The 23,805-nt window shown below is 37.4% G+C and overlaps 1 protein-coding gene and 1 long non-coding RNA gene across 4 annotated transcripts; both read left to right on the forward strand.

Moving 5' to 3' along the window:
• Positions 1–1,521: 1,521 nt before the first annotated feature.
• Positions 1,522–23,805, forward strand: LOC131303127 (uncharacterized). Of its 3 annotated transcripts, none has more exons than XM_058329932.1 (5): positions 1,522–1,791; positions 21,457–21,530; positions 21,830–21,933; positions 22,075–22,146; positions 22,873–23,805. In XM_058329932.1, the coding sequence occupies exons 1-5, from the start codon at positions 1,763–1,765 to the stop codon at positions 23,146–23,148; spliced, it is 555 nt and encodes a 184-aa protein (XP_058185915.1). In that variant the 5' UTR covers positions 1,522–1,762; the 3' UTR covers positions 23,149–23,805. The 3 variants fall into 3 exon arrangements, with proteins under 3 accessions (XP_058185915.1, XP_058185906.1, XP_058185911.1); XM_058329923.1 differs by lacking the exon at positions 1,522–1,791 and adding an exon at positions 18,255–18,825; XM_058329928.1 differs by lacking the exon at positions 1,522–1,791 and adding an exon at positions 18,255–18,825 and having other exon boundaries at positions 22,075–22,131.
• On the forward strand, positions 14,117–15,073 carry LOC131303179 (uncharacterized). The gene is made up of 3 exons (XR_009191915.1): positions 14,117–14,259; positions 14,371–14,442; positions 14,630–15,073. It is a non-coding gene; the product is annotated as an uncharacterized LOC131303179 (long non-coding RNA).

Below are 23,805 nucleotides of genomic sequence, written 5' to 3' on the forward strand. Positions count from 1 at the left end.
CAAGCTATTTTTACTCAGGTCTGATAGATGCCTTCAGTTATTTGTTTCTTTCATGCCTTAGCGTAACACTATGGGAGATAATTTTTTGTTTCGTTCTTAGACTCATGAAGAACACTTCGAAGTACGGGGAGGGAGAAATTTTTTACTTGTGAGGTTCAAACTTACGTCCCTATGTGGCAATGATTTGTGGGAAAACAATTTAGAACTTCTGTAAGGAATGAAGTGCTTCAAGTCAGCTTACATCTTCAATATAGATTACATACCATTTTATCCAGAACTATCCTCGGCAAGAAACAACTTGCGATCATGCTTTTCGTGCTACGAAGCTCACTGCCCTAGCCTAGTTCATATGCTGAATGTTGGCTTCCTCCTTGAGATGAGAAGTTGGAAATCTTTTGTTAGATTCTGAAATGACATTAGATATAACTGGGTGAATGACCTTATGTTAGGTATGATTATTACTTATTCTTAAGGGCTGTTATTCTTTTTTTTTTCGAAAGGCAATTTTTTTTGATTAATCTCTGAAAAATAATACAAAGATTTAAAGGAATAATGATTGATGGCATCGTATCCCTAACTTGAGATCCAACAAAGTAACAAAGCTAAGAATAATTACATGTTCATCCGAGATCTAAATCTAAAGTTAGCAAGAAATTAACAAAAGATATACTGGAGTACCTTTTGGGACATGCCCGCACCTATAACAAACTGTTGTGCGGACCAAACTTTCATGACAAAATTCCGTTCTTCACCACCCTAGTACCAGACCTAACTGCAGCAGTCTTCCCCAACACTTCTCCAAACATCGCTACCGCCACAATCACACATATCCTCACCTTACGGTTTCGACGAAAGCAGCTGCAAGTAATGGCATTATCGCACCTAGTGTGAAGGCAAGGGCTGATGCTGCAGCCGCTTGCACTGGTTTCGGCATATAACAGAGAGAGAGAGAAAGAGAGAGACAGATCTTGGGGGAAATCAGGAGTCGGTTAGGTCTGGCGCTCACTAGTAAACCCGCATATAACAGACGCGAGCTATGTCAAAATGGCGTTGAACAGGTTTCATTATAAGCTCGCATGTTCGACGCGGGAGTTTTAGGTTTCATTATAAGCTCGCCTGTTCGACGCGGGAGTTTTATTAAAAACGACGTTGCTTTCATTTAATAACACTTCGCATTTTCAACCTGCGAAGTTACTTTAAACATGTATTCTACAAATTGTGTGCTCGTTTCTGTTTATTTCTGTGATCGAAACAGTTCATCTTGTAGATCTTGTAAAGAGGAAATACCATGATCAGCATTATTGGAATCGAGTGATTTTTGTTATATGATCGCGGAGAATTAGTGTGAATTTGTTTTTGTGAAAATGGGCTTGGCCACACTGAATTTTTTAGAACCTCGCGTATGAACGTGCGAGTTCCTTTGAAACGACGTCGCGGGGAAACTCCAACGCGAATTCGTCAAATTGTGATCTCATCCCGATTTGTCTCTTCAATCGAAAGCGTTGATGTTGTAGAGCTTGTTGGAAAGATATATAGTGTTGAATATCATATTATTCGAGCACTGATCGCTGCATAATCGGAGATGATTTGAGTGAAATTTTTTTTGTGAAAATAGATTTGACCGCACAGTATCAAAAACCCATTTTATCGAACAGAATAAATTCATTACGAGGGAGCACGCGCCATTGAATTCTGTAAAAACAGTCTGAAAATCCAGCACGCGAAAAGCCCAGTGGTTGGCGTCAATCCCTTCTCCAAGGAGATGGCCATTCGCAAAAGAATCGCCAGCATGTACGCTCTCTCTCTCTCTCTAGATATTTTTGTATGTGCGTGCATCTGGGTACTGTTGATTTTTTTTTCTTTTGTCCCTGTTTGAATATTGTTTTTCTAAATGGTGAATTGTGCTGTTAACGTGATGAAAATGGGGGAAATCGAGTATTTTGACTCGAGCTGCATTGATCAAGAAGTAAAAGAGTGGGATTGAGCTGTGAAATTGGGGAAACGGTGTGGATTTATGAAGATATATTAGGGAAAGGAAGAAGATATGGAATTGAGAGTCTTTGGATGATCCTTCTAGTGGAAAGATCTGATTTTTGGTCCCTGTTTCAAAATCGCTAAATGGTGAATTGTGATTTACATTATCAAAATGGGGAAAATTGATTGTTTTGGTTGAATTGCATTGATGAAGAAGTAGAAGAGTGAGATTGAGCTCTGAAATTGGGGAAAACATTGTGGATTTATGAAGATTGAGTTATTGAATCACTACATTAGATGTTAGGTCTATATTAGGGAAATAAAAGGAGAGATGGAGTTCAGAGGATTTGGCCAGTGTGGGTGATTCTTCTGGTGAAAAGATTTGATTTTTGTCCCCTGTTTGAATTTTGCAGATGGGGTTTGCTATATGATTAATTGTGCTGTACATGAAGAAAATGGTGAAATTTTTTATTTTTTTTGTTCGAATTGCATTGTTTAAGAAGTAAAGAGTGAGGTTTTAAGCTCTGAAATTGGGCAAACTATTATTATGGATATATGAAAATTAGTTTTGGAATCACTTCATTAGGTTTTAGGTCTTGTAGTAGGGAAAGAGAGATGGAATTATGAGGATTTGGCCAGTTTGGGGTATTCTTCTTGTGAAAAGATTAAATTTTGGCCCCATTAGTTTCAAGTGGGGTTTGCTATATGGTTAATCGTGCTGTACATGAAGAGAATGGTGAAAATTTAGTTTTTTAAATTCAAATTGTATTGATTAAGAAGTAAAAGAGTTAGATTGAGCTTTGAAATTGGGGAAAACATTATGGATTTATGAAGGTTAAGTTATTGAATCGTTGCATTAGGTTGTTATGTCTGCACTAGGGAAAGAGAGGAGAGATGGAATTAAGAGGGTTTGGGTGATTCATTTAGTGAAAAGGTTTGATGGGGAAAGCTTTGTCCTTGTTTTGAGTATTGATAGTTGGATCTGAAATACGAGATTGCATATTCAAGAAAAAATCTGGCGAAAACCCACTGAAGTTGGTCATGAATTGGCTTCAGATTTGGTGGCTAGGAATACGTGGGTCTGATTTTTCAGTACTTAGTAAGTACTTGGTGCAAATTTCTTCGTCATAGAATGAGTTTGTGATATGGTTTGTCCGTTTTCAGTCCATTCTTGTGGATGGCACTATTTATATGTAGGTAAAAAATGATGTTTTAATTGTCGGAGTCATGCTTGATTAGGGAAGGGTTTTATTGGGATTGCGTTGAACCTCATCTGCGGTTAGTTTTCTTGATCCATCACTGCAGTTTTCAGTTCCGGTTTTTGTGGCTTTGGTTTGTCATTTGGAAGTTTGAAGTACCCAGAGACTAGCATGAATATTCCCTAAAGTTTGGCTCAGTTTGGATTATCCTAATCAGATTTCTAACCTAAACTTCATTAGGAGTCTGAGCATCCCTTCGCACCTGATAGTGGGCCTTATTGGTTCGGTGGAGCTCGCGAGATGGAGATAAGCAAAGAGGAAAGGTGCTACGACTAAGACATGTGTTCTCGGCTTGCTGTCAACGAATACAACTTGCGCTATTAGGTATGTCTTCTGAATCTTCCCCCAAAATAATTTCTAATTTTCTATACATTGATGTGATGTTTGGATAATTAGGCTGCTTTCCATGACTCTAGGTGCCCTCCCCTCGATGTTCAATCAATATTTTCATGTTAGATCCCAGCATATTATTGCTGTTTATTTATGACTTACGAGATGATCGATTGGTATCATTGTTTTGGGCCATGGTGGCCCACGACATGGGAGTTGGGAGGGATATGACGAGACGAGGTATGGAGGGGAGCTGCTGACAGCCCTTTGCGGTGGAAAGAGTAACTAATGATAATTGACAAATTTATTTTGACCTATGATTCATGATTGTAATGGCATACCCTCATGATGACATCTATGGGCGACGTGCAGGAAAAACTTGGTCTTGAGCTGCAGTTCGTGAAGGTTTTAACTGTAATGGCTCAGCCGTCTTGTTTAATGACATTCTACATAACTTTTGAGGCCAATGATCTTGCTGATGATGGCAAGGTTAAGATCTATCAGACAGAGGTGTTAATGGGACCGCCCCATGGCCGCAATCCGTGGTCAGTGAAATCTCTCAGGCTCAAACCTGGACAAGGTAAATCAGACTCCTTCGCCACTTTTCCCCCTTAATTTTGCTTATGTAAAAATGAATAAGTCTGGTTGCTTAGAACTTTGAAATATGCAGGCAATCTTTGCTTTTTCGCCACAATATTGGATGCTGTTTCAGTTAGTTGTTTAGATGTTTCTAAGTAAGTGTTTTTGTCAGAGCTCTACACATATATAATTTTGAGTTTTTTCGTTTCCCCTTTTGTAGGTTTAGGTGATGGTGAAGAAAAATGGTTCTGGACAGAGCTGCAGCCTTAGCACGGTTAGTTAGTATATTTGAATCATCATGTCAACACACAACTTCAGTTGCTCAACTCATAGTGATTTTTCAATGGAATCAAGATTTATGGATGATATCGTAGTTCGGTTTTATAGACTGTTATACTCTATGGGGAACTGATGCAAAATAGAAAATCAATTGTTTATGATACGCGGGATGATATGTTTTTTTTACGAAATACCAGATTGTGTGTATGGCGTCTTGGACCCTTTTTTTGAGTGCTTAGACAAGTCTCAGTGTTTTCCGTTACCTTTGCCACACTGTTGACTAATCTCTCTATAGGAGATCCTTCTTGTTCACTTCTCTATTTCCTCCCTTCATAACAAACTTTTGAATATCTCAGTGCAAACTTTTGCTAGCTTGTTTAATAACCGACCTAAAATCTCCTAATTTTTGTGCACTTTCATTGAGCTATTTGAGCTAATAAATAACCGATTCCAAGCAGATTTAGGGGAAGCCCCATACCTTATCCTCTGGACTAAAGTGGCACCCCCTTGCCTACAACTCAGAGCCCAAACTCAATATTAGTTGTTTTGCCATTCAAAATGGACCTTTTTTTCACTAGTAAATCAATTCTCTAAGAGGTGGCCCAATGCAATTTCCCAAGAATTTGTTCTCTAGCGGGCCAGTTTTAAATAGCTGAAATTCTCATTGTTTGTTTCGTACATTTGACAGAGGAGGTTTTTACCTATTAATCTAGTGTCTTTGGAAACTCTTTTGTACTTGTCAGTTGAGAGCAGACCTGTCTCATGATTCTAAGACTTGAGATATGACCCCCAGGTTGTGGCATGGGTCTTTACGTCGGCGAGGAAACCCGTGGATTGTGTCGAACCAATGGATTTTAGCCACCTTTCCAAGTTGAGTTGTTCCCATTGCTCAATCTGTGTAGTAAAAAGGAGCCACACCTGCCACATTACCGGAGGAAATCGTCCAAACAAACTCGGAAACAGGGATACAACCTTTGGGGGAATTCACCAGTAGTGGCATGTACAAAGATTTATGAGGGGAGGGTTTCACAAAGGTGAATTGAGTACCCTTAGCCTAACCTTGGATCTCACGTTTACGACACTGGAAAAGGGTTTGAATGCCCTAGCAAGCTTTCAAACAATTTTGTAAAAGGATTTTGCACATGCCAATTCACTTTGTTAGGTGAAGTATGAATGCCCCAATTAATAATCTGATCTTTAGTTCCAAGCCTTCCTTTTATAGCCGTCCAAAGTACAAATCAATGCGTGGAAATAGATCTAGGATACCAGATTAGATTATGCGAGTGTTCAATAGGAGAGTGAACCCTTATAGCATTCTAGAACATTAAAATGTTCTAGCTTCTCTCCAAAGAGGACGCATGACACATTATCAGAGAATAAGGGACAAGAGGATAGGACACTCCAAAGCTGACTTCTAGCTTCTCTTCTGTTATCCCAAATAAATCGCACAGTAAATTGAATTAAGTTCTTGTTGACACTTTTACGTCACTACTTGTTTTGTTGCATTAGGAACTTGAACAAACAGGGTAGACTCATTCCAGAGGAGAATTATTCTCCGTTTCAGAAAAGGAAAAGAAAAGACGAGAATTATTCTGGTGATATTAAGGAAATTTCCGTGGAATTACAGGGGTAGAAATACTACCACATGTAGAAAGATAGTGAACCGTCCTTAGTGGAAACGAGGCCAAGGAAATCTATTTTCGATTTTCTGTTCCAAGAAGCTTTATTCATCTGATCCTTTTGAATATGTCTCCTTTTGAATATGACTGTTTGATGTGTACGTAACAATAATGGTTATACTCGCGTTGGACCGTGTACACATTATGTCTATGTTGTTTATGTCTGTTAATGGGTGGATGGTTAGCCGATATGGCTTTCTTTGAAGGCCAATATTTAGCTTTTTTTTGTCCTGTTATTTTCAGGTGGATGTCAATCGATGATAATTTCGGGGCCGCTAGCTTGTGGAATTCTAATATGGAGTATATAAGCTGAACAGACTAAAAATGAGAAATGGAATATTCAACCATTTGTTCTCGTACTCTTCACTTTTGGGCCACTTTTGGGCTCAGTAATATGTTTGTTTTTTTGGTGTGGACAAGCGATTACTACATGAGTATTTGGAGAGATTTATGTGCCCATTTTACTGGGCGTATCAAGTACGATACGCTGCGGATAAAAAAAAAAGAGCAATACGCTTATGCTATTAATGACAAACGTTTGGATTCTTCGGTCTACTTAATATTTTCTTGGCTCGATTTTGAATCGGCTTGATTTTGTAATTCTACTTTCAATTGGCGTGATGTTGACCTTTGTATTTTCGGTTTTGTATCAATCTAGTACAATTGTTAAGGGTGGTGTGGTTAGGTTTTGAAAGTAAAGGAGATGTGTAACAATTTTAAAGATTAATAATAAATAAAATTGCTGTTCAAAAAAAAAATGTAAGTAAAAGGGTGCCGTAGACATTTCCCTTAACTGAGATAACTCGGTTATTACTTGCAATCCTAGTGATGAATATTGCGCTTGCACGTGATCCGAGGCTACAGGTAGGAAGAATTCGCAGTGTGAAATTGAAGATGAATTTTGAGGATTAAATTGCATAAACGAAGGAGAGTGATTTTTGTACTCCTCTTTTGACTAAGCACACTCTCCCTTTTGTTTTTAGTACTATATGAGAAATTAACAACACATCCTTAAACTTTTTGTAGAAATCATTTCATTTGGATAACAACAAAAAGAAAATATTGAAGAGTGGAAGGGTGTTTTTGGAAATTTTAGATCCTCAAAATAAAAAAAAGAGAGTGTGGTTAGTAAGAAGGGGAGTGCATAAATCACTCCCTTAAAGGCATGTGGTCCTCACGTGAAAATTTGAAGGGTGTTTCATGTTTTTTTTTTTTTAAAAAAAAAAATTTAAGAATTGCCTGTAATAGACAAAGCAGATAATGTCAAACAGTAATTTAAAGACATGTGGTCCTCACGTGACCTATTTTCCGTCCTGTATCCGTGAAATAGGTGATTTTAGGGACGAAGTAAACAAAAATGTGGATAGTTAGGACATGAAAACGAAATTAACTACTCCTACCCTAAATATACCACCCAATAATCACAACATATTTTGACAATTCAAATCGTTCATTTTGTAGCTCAAAAGACATCTACATTATTCGTGCAAAAAATCATAGTGATCAGATATCAATCGATAAGTGTTTCAATGAAATCAATTGAGAAACGTGAAGAATTGTAACGATCCATTTTTCTCAAGGGAATGTAAAATTTTAAATTGCTAACAATACTTGATCAATTTGATTTTTGTAGTTGAACCCTACATTACACCCAAACATATCGGTACCCGTATGATACCGATATGTACCATACCAACTGGAAAAATGGTATGATGTCTGGTACGAGATTTATAACTTTGACGCATCTACCGAGTGAGATTCATGTGCATATATATATATATATATATATATATATATATATATATATATATATATATATATGTCATACGATTGGATGTTAGGGGTTACTTGTTTTAGTAGTTACAACAGGAGTTGAGCACCTCCTTCACGAGGACTCGAACTCAAGACCTCTCCCTTAGCAAGGAGTTAGAACCAATCACACTATACGAGGTGGTGTTCCTCCACGTGCATTTGACGGCTCTGAATCTATGCACTTTTGTCCAAAGTTAGCATTCCTATCTAAACTAAGACCAAATCCCAGTCCCAATCAAACAAACTAATAGACCGCCACAAGGCACAAAGCTGCGGTATTTGATTCAAGGTGCTCTAAAGTTAAGAAACAAATATTTATACTATCTATGTTTTGCAAGTAAATATACACAAATATTTTCTATTCCTTTAAATTTTTTGATATTTTATCTTATGTCTTATGTTCTTTCATAAGTTTGTTTATAAGCTCAAATTAACTAAAACTAACAATAAGAACATATAACTATATATTCATATATATATATATATATATATATATATATATATATATTTATAAGCTCAAATTATCTAAAACAAACAATAAGAACATATAAGTATATATTCATATATATATATATATATATGTATATATATATATATATATATATATATATATATATATATATATTCTCAGTTTTGAATTTAATAGTGAAAATAGACAGGACCCATTCTGCAAGATGGCTTAGGACCTCCAAAAGTATAAAGCCGGTCATCTGCCCGTAACATTCCCACATACACCATTACTAGTAAAAATCTGTGCTATGCATGGCATGATAGTATGCAATTTTCATTTTTAATTTCACATTAAAGAGGTCTTTAAATCCTGCAAAGTACCCTTGAAATAATAAAGTATATAGTTAAATATTCACATATATAGTGATTTTTTGGTTCAGACATTCTCCATGCAATCAAATCTCTCTTTTATTTTGGTGTTAATCTCTAGTATGAACCCATGCTATATTGCTATGCAGAGAAGAATGCTGAAAAATACATGTATTTTTAAAGGTCCATGTAAAAAATTAGCTCAGTTGGATGTCGGTAAGGGTTTGATCAATTCTTTGTTCAATTTCCTATCAGCAAATTGGGCATAGAATCGATCATGCCGTTACCGATGTCCAACTGAGCTAATTTTGTAAAATGATAGTTGAAAAACTGTTTTAAGAATATTGAACGGCTCCGATCATTTGTGTAGAATCCCAAAGTGGGTCCCTTCATTTGGTGTTCACATGATAATTTTCTTAATTTTGGTACCTGTAGTCGGAAGTTAGTTAAAATACGTTATGTAAAGCCGTTGATATAACCTTTCACTCTCACCCTCCCTCCCTCTTTCTCTCTCAATCAAGAATCTCTTTTTCTCTCACTCAATTAAAATTCTCGAAACCCACTTGGAAATATGGATGTCATCAGAAGCATGGGGTACATTGAAACTGAGGAGAAGAGCAAGTAGTAGTCTGTATGACCTTCTTGGGGTTTCAAGAAATGCGTCCACTAGGGAAATATGGATAGCTTACCTCCAGAGAGCCCGGGATTTCCACCCTAATAGAAATTTACGGCATGAGGTTGACACCACCAAAATCTTCACTGAAATCCATGAAGACTCCGTGCGGAGTACGATGGGATTCTCACGCTGTCTATAGTGAACCGATTGTACTTCATGGAAGCCGGAGAAACATCTTTTTACCTCCATGACGAGCCGGCCAAAGGACCTAATAACGATGAATTGTTGGTGATCAAAGAAACTGAGAGGTACCCTTAATTGAATTGGTCACATCTTACTTTTTGTGCATTGTTTGTTTGTTTCCTTTCTTGTTCTTGATGCGTTAGAATATTCATACAATCTTGTTATCATTAAACTCAGGACAAGTACAATCTTTTTGATGGAAACTGAGGGTACACTATATGACTTCCTAGACGGACAACTACTGTTAGGGAAATCAGATTGGCGTATATGGATTGAGCGAGAAGATATCACACCGATCGAAATATTGGTAATGAGACAAGCGGTATCTTCGCTGTAATCACTCAAGCATACAGTGTTGCACGCATGCGGTATAAAAACAGTTTAGCTAACTTTTATTCAAATCTGAAAACCATAAGGAAAAATATAGAATCTAAAATATATTGGATACAGACCGACACCCGTGTTACACACGGTGTCCTTAAAACAGATTCGTCACCTCACCGGGGTGCTAGAGGTTTTAGTAGACGTCTGTCTCCCAGGATTTAACCGGTTGAAAGTTTAAGCGTGCACCACACTTGAACTTGCTGCGAACAGAATTTATGTGCGTAGTACTCTCTCGGATGATAAAACCAAAACACAAAAGGTTTACAGGAAAAAGAGGTAATGTATCACTGGAATATTCTTCCTTCTTTTTTCTCATGCAGAGGATGCCTATTTATAGGCAAAAGAGAACTGTGGAATTGGAACAAGAATTCAATGCTTGACCCCCTTCTTCCACAGTTGGGTATTGGGTGGACAGACAAGCTCCATAAATACAGTTTGAAAACTGAGGAAAGGTGCTCCAGCTCTTGTAGCAAAAATCAAACTTGCTTCTGCAAGTTGCAACAGCAGCTACATTCAATAGCACACTTTTGAAGCCAAAAACCGGACTGTCCCTTATTTTGGTTGACAATTTCTCATTCAATCTTCAATGGTTTTTTGTTCACTTCTTTTGTGGATTAATCTTCTAACAAAGGAGATGATAAATCCACTTGGACCCACCTCTCGAGGTATTCGGGTCCCACTTAATTTTTGGCTCAAACTCGCCCAAAATTGTGTGAACTAAGCCCATTTTTTCCGATATGCAGGACGTTGGCGGCAATGTTTTCAAATCGGGATACGTATCACGTATCGTTTTTTCACTTGTATAGTTCGTATCGAGATATGTATCATGTTTCTTGAGATACGTTTGCTGGAAGAGTAGAAGAGTAGAAGTAGTTGGACAATAGTTTTGGAAGAGGGAGAATACTAAAGACAAGAGTGGCGAAGGGAAGTATTTATATTGCACTTGAACTCAAACTTTTTTTTGGCTTGGTACAAAATGGTTAGAACCCATCCCTATTTGTACTACTCCATGTAAACTCTAGTACAAAGATATTTTCATACAAGATAAACTTTGAGGTAATTCTAGAATTACACATGAGACTAATTCTCACAAAAAAAACTCTAGATATTTCACAAGAATATTCTAGAGATTCTAGAGCTAGATATTTAGAGTTTCTAAAAATTAGATATTTATATCTTTTTCGATAATATCTATCATATTTGGATTTTATCAATTGAAGCTTTGTCGAAATACTAAATTTAGTTTATATTTCAACAATGTTAATCATAATTAAAATGTAATTAAGAAGTAGATACATCTAATAACACCAACAAACTATGCTTACATTAAAAAAAAATAAAAAGATGCAAAATTTTAAGTTTCTCAACTGGGACCTATTAAATTAAGGCTTTATGTTCTCTTTGTTAGGAAAAGAAAAGTAAGACAAAATACAATCGAAGTATGGTTCTTTATTTTATACAAGACCTTCTTTATTTTATACAAGACCTACATTGAGGTTGAATTTTGACGCAGCAGAATTCACGAGAGACTAGTTAGCGTACTAGTCCAAACGAGATAAACAACTCGTCGCAACGAGCAAATCTTGCGCACAAGAAAGAAAGAGAGAATCTCTGAATATTATTGATCAAAAAGCTTAAAAGTCCAATAATTAAATAGGTTACAGCCCTTTTTATAAGACCCTAACCCTAGAAATCCTACTGTAAAGAAATAATAAATCATGCCAAAACAAGCGGCATTAAATAAAAGATATTTCCTAATTAATTAAAATAAAATCCTAATTCTTGTAGACCAAGAATCCTAATAAAGGTAGAAATCAAAATCAAACTGAATACGGAAAGTTAATAATTCTAACCTAAACGAAAATATTCCTAATCAAAATCTTATTCTAAAACAATAAAAATAAAATACAAAAATTCTCCATTTTTGTCCTACATCAGTCTCCTTTTCTTCAAAAGAACTCGACCTCGAGTTCTCATTAGAAACTTGCCACCTTCCACTCCAAAAAAAATAGATATTTGGAATACTTCAACCTCTTGTTCGTCTTCCAAAAATCATTTAAAGAAAAGTATTTATGCAATGATCTTTTCTCTTCGTACTTCAACTTGTTAACAAGATGTATTAGACGAATGTTCGGAACCCAATCAAATTGTTGCACACCAAGAAAATCGACAAAATTAGCATCATTAATTCTGCTTTGCCCGCAATCATGTTTTGAATCCTTTCCATGAATGTATTCTTCGACATGATCGTTGGCTGAATCTTTTGAATCTACTTTTTCGGACACCAATTTACTTTCGTCAATGTCGCTAACCAAAATCTCCTCATTGACACTAATATTAGTATCAACCACCTCCAATGGACAATTATTTTGGTCATCAACAACTTGATCACCAAAATCGATACCTTTTTTTTTATTATCAACTTCAATTATAGTTTCCTCTTTTTCGCTAATACCAAGGTCAAATTTCTCTTTACCGTCAGCTTCAATGTGCCCACAATGACTGCATTCAATATCGACCTCCACTGTTTCTTCGATGTTGGGCTCAACAAATATCACCTCCTCTAGTTCAATGCGATCTCCTTCCTCTTCTGCGATCTCATATCCATCATAATAGCTGGAACGTGATGAATCTGAGATTGAAAGATTTTTATCGGTTTGTTGACGCTTTGAGTGACCCGAACCCAACAGTCTCAGTGATGTGTCCCTCGAGTTTTCAGTAGCCGCAACGGTATAATTTTTATTATTTGAAAAAGAATAAGACAACTCAAGATTATCTCGGGACAATCGCTTGGACTCAAGATTTCTTCGATACTCTTCATATAACATCTGACCATGATGCGATTGAAGAAATCTATCACTCATCAATCGTCTCATCCTGAGCCATGTCTTGACTGGTTGTTTATACTGGCGCTCCCGATTATATTGCAATTGCTTCCACCATCTAGAAGCATAGCCTTGTAATTTACAAGTCACGTATCTAACTTCCTTTTCTTCCGGAATTTCCATATACTCAAGAAACTTATCAACTTTACGAAACCAATAAATTAAATTCTCAGGATGGCAATACCCATTAAAACTAGGAATTATTGGTTGTACCTGAAAAGTTGAAAAGTCGTCATCTATGTGATAAAACCCTTCAAACCTTGAGTGTCGTTTATTCGACTGATATCCATAATAATCCTCAAATAACTCGTCTGCAGATTCATCCTCACTATCAAGTTGATAATAAGAATATCTTCTGGAGACGTTTTGATTAATAGGTTGGTTGCGGGCAAATCCCTCAACGCGGTTCCTATCAACTTTGCGTTTAACAGATTGACCATGGGCAAATCCCTTGGTGCGAGTCTTGTTAAATACTTCACCACGACGAACGTCAATAGGTGTGTCTTCAACTTTGTTTGGTGCCATCGAACCAGGCAAAGCCTTGCTTTGATACCACTTGACGCGTCGGAATTCACGAGAGACTAGTTAGCGTACTAGTCCAAACGAGATAAACAACTCGTCGCAACGAGCAAATCTTGCGCACAAGAAAGAAAGAGAGAATCTCTGAATATTATTGATCAAAAAGCTTAAAAGTCCAATAATTAAATAGGTTACAGCCCTTTTTATAAGACCCTAACCCTAGAAATCCTACTGTAAAGAAATAATAAATCATGCCAAAACAAGCGGCATTAAATAAAAGATATTTCCTAATTAATTAAAATAAAATCCTAATTCTTGTAGACCAAGAATCCTAATAAAGGTAGAAATCAAAATCAAACTGAATACGGAAAGTTAATAATTCTAACCTAAACGAAAATATTCCTAATCAAAATCTTATTCTAAAACAATAAAAATAAAATACAAAAATTCTCCATTTTTGTCCTACATCAAATTTCTTCTATCAAAGGGTTTGAAAGATGCCATAATTAGATCAAACGACTTAAATTAATGCATTTGGAGTTCCGTTTGGTCTGACTTTTTTCGAATAAGTAATAGTAGGATACGTACAGAATTAGGATACGTGTATAAATCGTAGGATACACATATCATAGGATTTTTATACAGAAAAGATACATGACGGGATACGTATTGTGTATCGTAGTTTTTTAACAACAATGGTTGGCGGATTGCCAGCTTCATGCTGAGTACAACTTCTTGATGGGGGTATGTTGAACGAAGTCCCCTGTTTGGTACTGGAGATGCCCACTCAAGTTGGAGAAAATTTGTTGGAGCTGATCGACGAGCAGGAAGCATTCCGTGACGCTCAAAGGGAAGGTGTTCACAAGGACTGAAACTCAGTGGTTTGTTTTTTCACATTTTGATGTATTATATATTTTCTTTGGTTGAGGGTTGATAGGTGGTTCTGAGGTTCAGTATAGTTGGTGATCCTAGTTTTTCTTTCAATCATGTAGGATTCAAGCGAGACGTCTAGAAGGAGTCCGTGATGTTCAAAGGAATGTTTTCAAGAGGACTGAAACTTATGGGTAGGTTTCTTCGTACCTTAATTGTCATATTGTCATATTGATGTATTCTTTGCCATTTTTTTATTGAGAGTTGATAGGTGGTTTAGGGGTTGAGTATAGTTTTTCTTTCAATCAGTTAGGTTTAGTGTTAGGGGTTAATTTGTGCTTCCTTGATGAAATGAGAATTGATTCCTTCCTTGAAATCCAGAAGAAGATATTGCGAGAAAACCGACGCTGCGCTCAATGCAATTGAAAATAGAGCCAAAGAAGTTGGGTTGGAGTTAAAAATACACCACGAGCCGCAAAGACATGGAAATGCTCTTCCAAGGGAGGTGATGAGAAAGAAGGAATGAAGGGTATGTTTTGTTTTGATAACCATATTGGTCGCATAATCTTTTTCTTTTCTTTTTTGTTGCTAAGTGCTAAATTACATTCCAACCCAAAAAGTAAAGTAGCATGTGTTGACAAGACCAAAACTGAGACCTTCAAGTAGCACTTCCAAAAGCAGGGGAGTAACACCAAGGGATTAGGAACAGCAGCAGCGTCTCAGCTCGAATGAGGCCCTCATAACAAGACCATAACAGAGGCATCAACGAAGCCAAAATGGAGTAGCCCAGGATTGAGGCCACAACATGAACGTAACAGAAGTATCAATATAGCACTATCAATGTTGACTCCCTAGAACTAAAGCAATGGCTACAAAAGTAAGCAACATTCGGTATTGTTTATTGCGACTAACCTGAGCCATCTTTGGGTTCCACATTTCCTAGATAAAAAAAGGATTCCAATATGCTAAAAACTATATCTAAAAGTGCATTCTTTGTCGTTCTTCAAAGTAATCAGCAATCCATCCATGAGCTGTAGAGATGGCCAATGCTATCTTCAAGTCACATGAGCAGTGTCATCATTTTTTTCCATCTAGGGAAGTGTGTTGGCATGGTTTGAGTCAAGATTATTAGCTTTTCCAAACTAAAACATGCCTGCCTAGTTCTTCAAACCATGTGCAAGCAGGGAAAACTTATGTATAAGGTACCAACTTTTTTGTAAGAGGAATTTTTCCTTTCCTAAAGGTTTTGTGCCCAACAAGGATAGCTCAGCCATTGTTGTGTAGAGCTCCAGCCAAAATCTCACGGCACTTGCACTTTCCTTATTCACCTGTTTCAACACAGAGAAGTAAACAAAGTGGCACTCAACCTATGAGATCACTATACAGTCTATACCAAGTACCTTCATGTTTTAGCAGCACAGAGAATTAAACAAAGTGGCACTCGACCTATAAGATCACTATACCAAGTACCTTCATGTTTTAGCATTAAAGCCACGAAGAAGAGCCAGCTCAAACAGATACATTTTTGAAAAAAAAAACATGGCTTTTTCCTAGACGAAATTGTAATTGGATTAAATCTAAGAAGAATACAGGATGGAAATGGTATGTGTTTCAGGTAATTCACTTGACATATTTGCTCCTCGAGTAAAGTGGTTTCCTGGAAAACGGAACTTTAAGCAGATGGTCGAAGACTTACGAGCACAATAAGCGGATCATGTGTTAAGGCATGGCCATTAGCCATGTTGATAGGTGCCATAATGCCATCCCTATCAATTGTTCTAACAAGTGTCTCATTTCCGTCTAGTATTCGGGCAACATCAAGTCCTGCTTTTTCACCAAACCTCCCTGTTAAACAATTTGCAAACATTTTGAATAATAGAGAAAGACAATATCAAATTTAAGCCCGTTTATGTACCATATAGAATGGTGGAGGGAAGAGAAAAGGTAAAGGAAAATATTACTCTAGAAGGTATGAAGTGAGTAAACTAAATATTCTTCTAACTTGCCCTATCATTTTTCTTGCCCTCCATACACAAATCTACAAATTCACGACCCAAACGCAGCATGAGAAATTTCTCCATTTTGGCTAAGAATAAGGAAGTTACCGAATTATTCTGCAGGTCCAGTATGTATGATTTTACCCCCTGATCCTCCATCTCATGAACTGTGTTCTCCATATCAACGGCAGCATTATGTCAAATCAGAATAAGGTGGTTTTATTCAACACCTGAACAAATATATAAAGAATAACAAAATGTAAAGATTGGGAAAAGATGGCAAGGCCAAGAGACAAATGATGTAAAACTACCTTAGAGAAAGCTAATAGCTAGACGGCCATCTTGAGTTCTATGAGGGATGATTGTGCTGGATATAGGGGAAAGCTTCAAGAAAATCTAACTTGGAACCTCTCTAAAACCGGAATTGCTTTTGCCAATCATTACCTTGAAGAGGAAAAAACATTAGATCAGATTGGAAGCCCACAAATTAGCAAATGCCCACAATTTAACACTTTTATTGTTACAGCACGCCCTCTCAACTTCTGTGCTGCTGCTTCACTATCAATACCATCTAGCCTCTGTCCTGAAACCACCACCAATGCTTGAAACAGTTAGATTGAACTGCAAGCAGATGAGAGCCAATTCTCCATCAAACTCACTGAAATCTTATTTTGAAATGCCGGTTTCAAACTAGTGACAACCAAATGCATAAATTTGCATCTTTTGTCTAATAGAAGTAATAAAAAATAACAACCACTGTTTCAATATACAGCACAACGATTGATATTCTGGGAAATACAACAAAAATCACTGATCCCCGGCAGATTCGACAACACCACAACATATTGTTATTTTGATTCATGTCAACTGTGGTACTTTTGTCCAAAGAATAATGGGATGGAGCCGGGGGAAATGATGAAGTTCAATTGAATTCTAAAAATCTATGTTAGAATATATTCATGCACAATAATGGTTCTTTCTAAAAGCCGTATAAAAAGATATCCTCACTTCACGCAATGGGTATCCTAGCAAAACTACCTGTCAATGAGAACTGGTCAACATGTCAATGTAGAAGTCATTAATCACTGACTCCGAATTGAACAACAGTCCCTCAAGTGTATGCACATTGTCTAGCTTACTTGCGATAAATTAACAACAAAGATTGCACAACAGAAATATATATATCTCATAAAACACCGTCGACATTGTGTGCTGTGTGCGCACGTGGATACTAGCAACCACTAAGACGGTGTACACCGATGGAAAAGTAATGTAGTCCCAGACTCCCATGACGACAACCAAAATAAGGAATTTTCTCTCATTGCTAGAAATATGAATAATGAACTCAATTTCTTATTTAACTTAAGAATACAAAAAGATATGTACGTAACAGCTTGTGATATAGAACCTTCTGAAATCACAATCGGGCTTCATTCTGAGAGAAACGGCCATGGCCACAGCCAAAGATCCAGTAGCTAATCAATGTAGGGCAACAACACTTCTAAATATACCTACGTGGAAACTTATCTGAACACTCGAGATATTCCATAGAGGCACATGTGGAGAAAGGAAACACTATAGTCTTGGTGATAATAACAAGAATTGTAAAAAAGAAATAAACATGCAAGTACCGTAAAATGAAGATCGACCTGAGCTTTTGCATTTACCAAAAAAAGAAATTTGAACTTTTGCGTATCTAAAAATGTGAGGCCAGAATCAGTTTGTAAATAATTAACACCCGTTTATAGACGAAGATTCAGTGAAATACAATGTGCAGAGAGAGAGATCTTTGGGCGAAATCTGGAATTCGGTTATTAGTAGCACTCACTAGAAAACTCGCATTTAACAGACGCCAGCTATGCCGTAACGGCGTCGACCATTTCGTTTTAAGCTCGCAACTTCAACACGCGAGGTTTCCTAAAAAAAACGACGTCGGCCGTACTTAAAGACACTTCTCATCTTCAACCTGAAAAGTCCCTTTAAACGTGTATTTGACAAATTGTGTTCTCATTCCTGTTTATCTCTGTGATCTGAACAGTTCGTATTAAAGATCTTGTAAAGAAAAAATAACAGGTGTACGATTATGTGAATCAAATACTTATTGATATATGATCGCAGACAATTTGAGTGAATTTGTTTTTGCGAAAATGGGCTTGGCCGCACTGAATTTTTTAGAACCTCGCGTATGAAGGTGCGAGTTCCTTTGAAACGACGTCGCAGGGAAACTCCAATGCGAATCCGTCAAATTGTGATCTCATCCCGATTTATCTCTCCGATCTAAAGCGTTCATGTTCTAGAGCTCGTTGAGAAGATATATAGAGTTGAAGATCATATTGATCGAGCACCAATCGATGCATAATCGGAGATGATTTGTGTGAAATTGTTTATGCGAAAATAGATTTGGCCACGCTGTATCGAACCCGTTTTATCGAAGAGAATATAAATTCATTACGAGGGAGCATCGGACACAAGCCATTGAATTCTGTAAAAACAGTCTGAAAATCCAGCACGCGAGAAGCCAATGGTTGTCGTCAATCCCTTCTCCAAGGAGATGGCCATTCGCAAAAGAATCGCCAGCATGTACGCGCTCTCTCTCTCTCTCTCTCTCTCTCTCTCTCTCTCTCTCTCTCGATCTCGATATTTTTGTAGGTGCGTGCGTCTGGGTACTGTTGATTTTTTTTTTTTGTCCCGGTTTGAATATTTGTTTTGCTAAATGGTGAATTGTGCTGTTTAACATGATGAAAATGGGGAAAATTGTGTATTTTTTACTCGAACTGCATTGATCAAGAAGTAAAAGAGTGTGCTAAATGGTGAATTGTGATTTACATGATCAAAATGGGGAAAATTGATTGTTTTGGTTGAATTGCATTGATCAAGAAGTAGAAGAGTGAGATTGAGCTCTGAAATTGGGGAAAACACTGTGGATTGATGAAGATTGAGTTATTGAATCACTACATTAGATTTTAGGTCTATATTAGGGAAATAAAAGGAGAGATGGAGTTCAGAGGATTTGGCCAGTTTGGGTGATTCTTCTGGAGAAAAGATTTGATTTTTGGCCCCTGTTTGAATTTTTGCAGATGGGGTTGGCCATATGGTTAATTGTGCTGTACATAAAGAAAATGGTGAAAATTTAATTTTTTTTAAATTCAAATTGTATTGATTAAGAAGTAAAAGAGTTAGATTGAGCTGTGAAATTGGGGAAAACATTATGGATTTATGAAGGTTAAGTTATTGAATCATTGCATTAGGTTTTTATGTATGCACTAGGGAAAGAAAGGTGGAATTACGAGGGTTTGGGTGATTCATATGGTGAAAAGGTTTGATGGGGAAAGCTTTGTCCTTGTTTCGAGTATTGATAGTTGGATCTGAAATATGAGATTGCATATTCAAGAAAAAATCTGGCGAAACCCCACTGAAGTTGGTCATGAATTGGCTTCAAATTTGGTGGCTAATGACTGCGTCGTACGTGTCAAAAATATATTTATAAAAACTAAGAATTAACTACTACTCCGTACAATAGTGGTCAAGACCGAATATTATTCCAACTGGGACTGAATGGCTGAGTTACGATAGATTTGATTAATTTCTAGTCTAATTTGGAAAGAAAGAGTTTGATTGATTGGTTTGATTGTTTTAGGAAACTAATTAAACTAAAGAGCAATTAATTAAAAGAGTTTAGAAACGATGAGAGAAGGATCTAGGGTTTAGAATCCACCCCAACCGCATAACCATGTATCACATAGACCGAGTTAATACTCGAATCACAAATCACTATCGCTAGGGCTTGCAATCCCTATCGGTAGTGGTCAAGTAGATTTCTACAATTCGCCAACCGGCGTGGACTATCCCACGGGACGGACCATCTCACTAGCGCAGTCTAGCTGCCTAACGGCATGATCGTCTCACGAGCATAACCCATCTCAGTCACCCGGATTGCGGACAGTGAAAACCATTATGTGAACTATATTTGAAAACCATGGATACAAATACTCAACCGAATGAAAGAATTAAAAACCATTCCGTTGATATCATGAAAGGAGTTCTGAACACATAATCCAATGCGAATAAAAACCCTAATCTATGCAAAAGAACAAGATTACTTGGTGTGAGGCTTCATCCTCCCCCTAGAAAAGGGGTTTAGCCGGCCATGGAGAAGAAGAACGCGCTAGGAATTGATGAAAACATGGAGAACAATGATGAACAATTGTGTTTCTCTCTTCCTTTGCCTCTAAACAAAAGTTGGGAACCCTAATATAAGTTTAGGAAGACCTATTTATAGTTTTTCCCCTAAAAATTACATAAAAAAACCGCTGAAAATGGAGAAGTCCGGTCCCGCTGGTCCGGACCAAACCAGCCCAGCTCCGGACCAAGGCTACTGTGAGCTGTTAGCATGTGAAGGCATGCTGGTCCGGACCAGAACCGGACCATCGTTGCTGAGAGTTGTCTAAGTTGCGCGGGCATGCTTCGGACCAGAACCGGATCATCGTTGCTGCAAGCTTGGTTTTGCTTTGTTGGGTGCTGGTCCGGACCAGAGATGCTGCAAACATGATTTTCGCTCTATTTTGCCTCTTCTCGCACATCGGCTTCTCCTCTTTGCTCCCCAACATCTCTAACGTCCTCCAATTGACATGTTTTCGTGCTTATTGAGTCCCAAGGCCTACTAACATCAAAACTAACAAGAAACACATCAAACAAACATGCTAAGGAACGCACAAAGCGTAAACTAAAGGGATTGGATTGGTGCTTTTCAACACCTATCAGCTAAGAATATGTGGGTCTGATTTTTCAGTACTTAGTAAGTACTTGGTGCAAATTTTTTCGTCATAGAATGAGTTTGTGATATGGTTTTATCAATCCATCTGTAAGATCTTGATAAATTGCATAATGGTAAATGAAGTACTTTATTGCCAATTCAAACTACCATCTTATTGCATGATTATCACTACTTCACTAAGCTTAACATCTGAGATCCTCTGTCATGATTTTCCTTTCTTCATTAAGCGTACTGTGTTTGATAGCCACATTGCCAGTGATAGTGATGTTATCATGTTGGTGGTAAGTAAGTTACGACAGCTGACTGATGTTGCTCCATCAACTCGAACCAGAGACTTTTCCCTCTAGCACTAAGGCCCTCCACGACCACTTAATACACATATGAATTTCTTGATTTCTGTTTAGGTTTTTCACTTCTAGAATGCACAATTTTTGCAGATTTAATAAAAGAGAGGAGGATTTCCCATCATTGAGAGAGTACAATGATTACTTAGAGGAAGTGGAAGATATGAGTAAGTTAGTGTACATGTCCTCTATATTATAGTAGTTCGCTGTTTAGAATAAATTCTTTCCTTCTTCCAAAATCTTGGAGTGGTGTTTCTTGATTTGGCATATGATTGTTACCTACTTACTGTTTTAAGAAGAGAAACTTCGTTTCGTCACCTTCACACTGAGGTTATGAGATCTTCATTATTCATATTTTTAGCCTGAACTATCCGCTTCATCCAAAGAGTTTAGGTTTAGCTTCATTCTATTTGTCCTTTTGGCTGTAAACCTTATCTTACCCAACAGAAAATGGTTTCCTTTGCAGCGTTCAATTTGATTGAAGGAATAGATGTTCCTGCTATTGAGGCAAAAATTGCACAATACCAGAAAGAAAATGCTGAACAAATAATTAATGCTCAAGCCCGCAAGGTTTGGTTTATAGCTAACTAAATTTCCTATCGTACTTTGCATTTATTCAATTTAATTTAGTTTATGCTAAAGGTGGTGATTTTGTGATATCAGGGGCAAAATTTTTATGTACCCTTATTCTGATTTTTTTGACTATGACAGGCTGAAGAATATGCTGCAGCTTTAGCCGCAAGCAAGGGACACCATGATAGTGATCCAGTGAGAAAATTACGTGTATTACCATTTCTTGTCTTTAGTTACAGTGCCTGACTTAAGATCAAACTAAATTTCTAAGATTGCCCTAAGTTCAACTAGGTTAGCATCCTAAGGTGGGGGATTTCCCTATGTTTATTGTCAACCCTTAAACTAATTCATTGCTTCATATGCAATTATCCCTTGCATTCCGGCATTATTGATTAGCTTTGTCGTCAACTAATTTTGAAGTCTTCCTTGAGAGCTGATCATTTTGCATCGGTATTTAGAAACAAATAGCCGAATTGGAAAATAAAAATAAACAACTTCATACATCTTCCAGTTACTACTATGGAGCCTGGAAACTTCCTAAATCTGCCTACCTATGTGTCTTGCAGATCCTTTATAACTGTGTGATTTCTTAAACTTGATGCAAAAAATGTATAACAATGTATAACGCAAACGTTTTAAAGATTCTGTGTGATGAGGAAATCCTATTTCAGCAAGGAATTTGTAGCTAATCGTTCTACAGAAAGGGAGCATTGATGCAAATACTTGCACCTCCAAGAAGTATAAGTGGTTTCATTTTGCAGAACCAATTCATCTCCCAATAAAGATGTTTTCTTACGCGAGCATGTGTATTAACACCTTCCTCACTGAGTACTACTTAAGCCTGCAATGATCCAATGTGCTTATTATGAAGGTGGATTTGCATCCTTACAACAATCGCAATGATTCTCACCTATTTTCACCTCTACTTTGGTACAGACCACGAGCCAGAGCTTTCAAGGAGGTGTCGGTGCAGGTGCGCAAGGTTATTATGCCCCCGCGGTTGCAGGGGGGGCAATTGGGCAGCCACGGCCAACAGGCATGGCTCCACAGCCCATTCCTATTGGATTGAACCCGGACATGGATGCCTACAATTACGACAATGAAGAAATGACGAGACTCAGAGCAGAGAGAGGTGGAAGGGCGGGAGGGTGGAGCTTGGAATTGAGCAGGAAACGGGCACTCGAAGAAGCCTTCTGTAGCATTTGGATTTGAGTGGATTCTATACTCTAGTTCATATGCTGCTTGGCTTTCTCCTTCAGATGAGAAGGTGACATTTTGGTCAGATTTCGATAAGTATAGCAGTGGAAATTCGTTTATGTTTTGGATGGTTATCAATTATTGTCATGACCATAGCCACAGAAATAAAAAGGCGACAGTCTGTGTAATGCTACATAACCATGTGTCAGTTGCATTTGGATTTTTTTTCTGGGCAAACAAAATGGATATGCAATTAGGCCTCTCATTGTACCCATCTGGAAGTATTATCCTCAGCATCACACAATCATCAACAGAAGACCCCACTACACCTACAAGGGGACCGAAGTTTAGGTTCCACTAGGTGCTGTGAGCCAAAAGACTAGATTTTAACCCTACCAAGCTGCTACGAAGACTTGAATCCAAGCATTGATCGAAGAAATCCAAGTATTGATGTACGGAATGGGGTTGTAGCACTTGAATTTGACTGGTTATCTAGTTCACATGCTGCATGGTGGCTTGCTCCTTGAGATGAGAAGGTGGATTTTTTTTTTGTTACGTTCTTAAATGACGTTAGATATAACTAGGTAAATGAATTTACACTTTGTATGATTACTACTTATTTCTTATGGGCTGTTATGTAAACACAAATAAATGAAAGAAAAGCCTTCACAA

This window comes from Rhododendron vialii, chromosome 1a (genome assembly GCF_030253575.1).
Source record: "Rhododendron vialii isolate Sample 1 chromosome 1a, ASM3025357v1".
Lineage (NCBI taxonomy): Eukaryota > Viridiplantae > Streptophyta > Magnoliopsida > Ericales > Ericaceae > Rhododendron > Rhododendron vialii.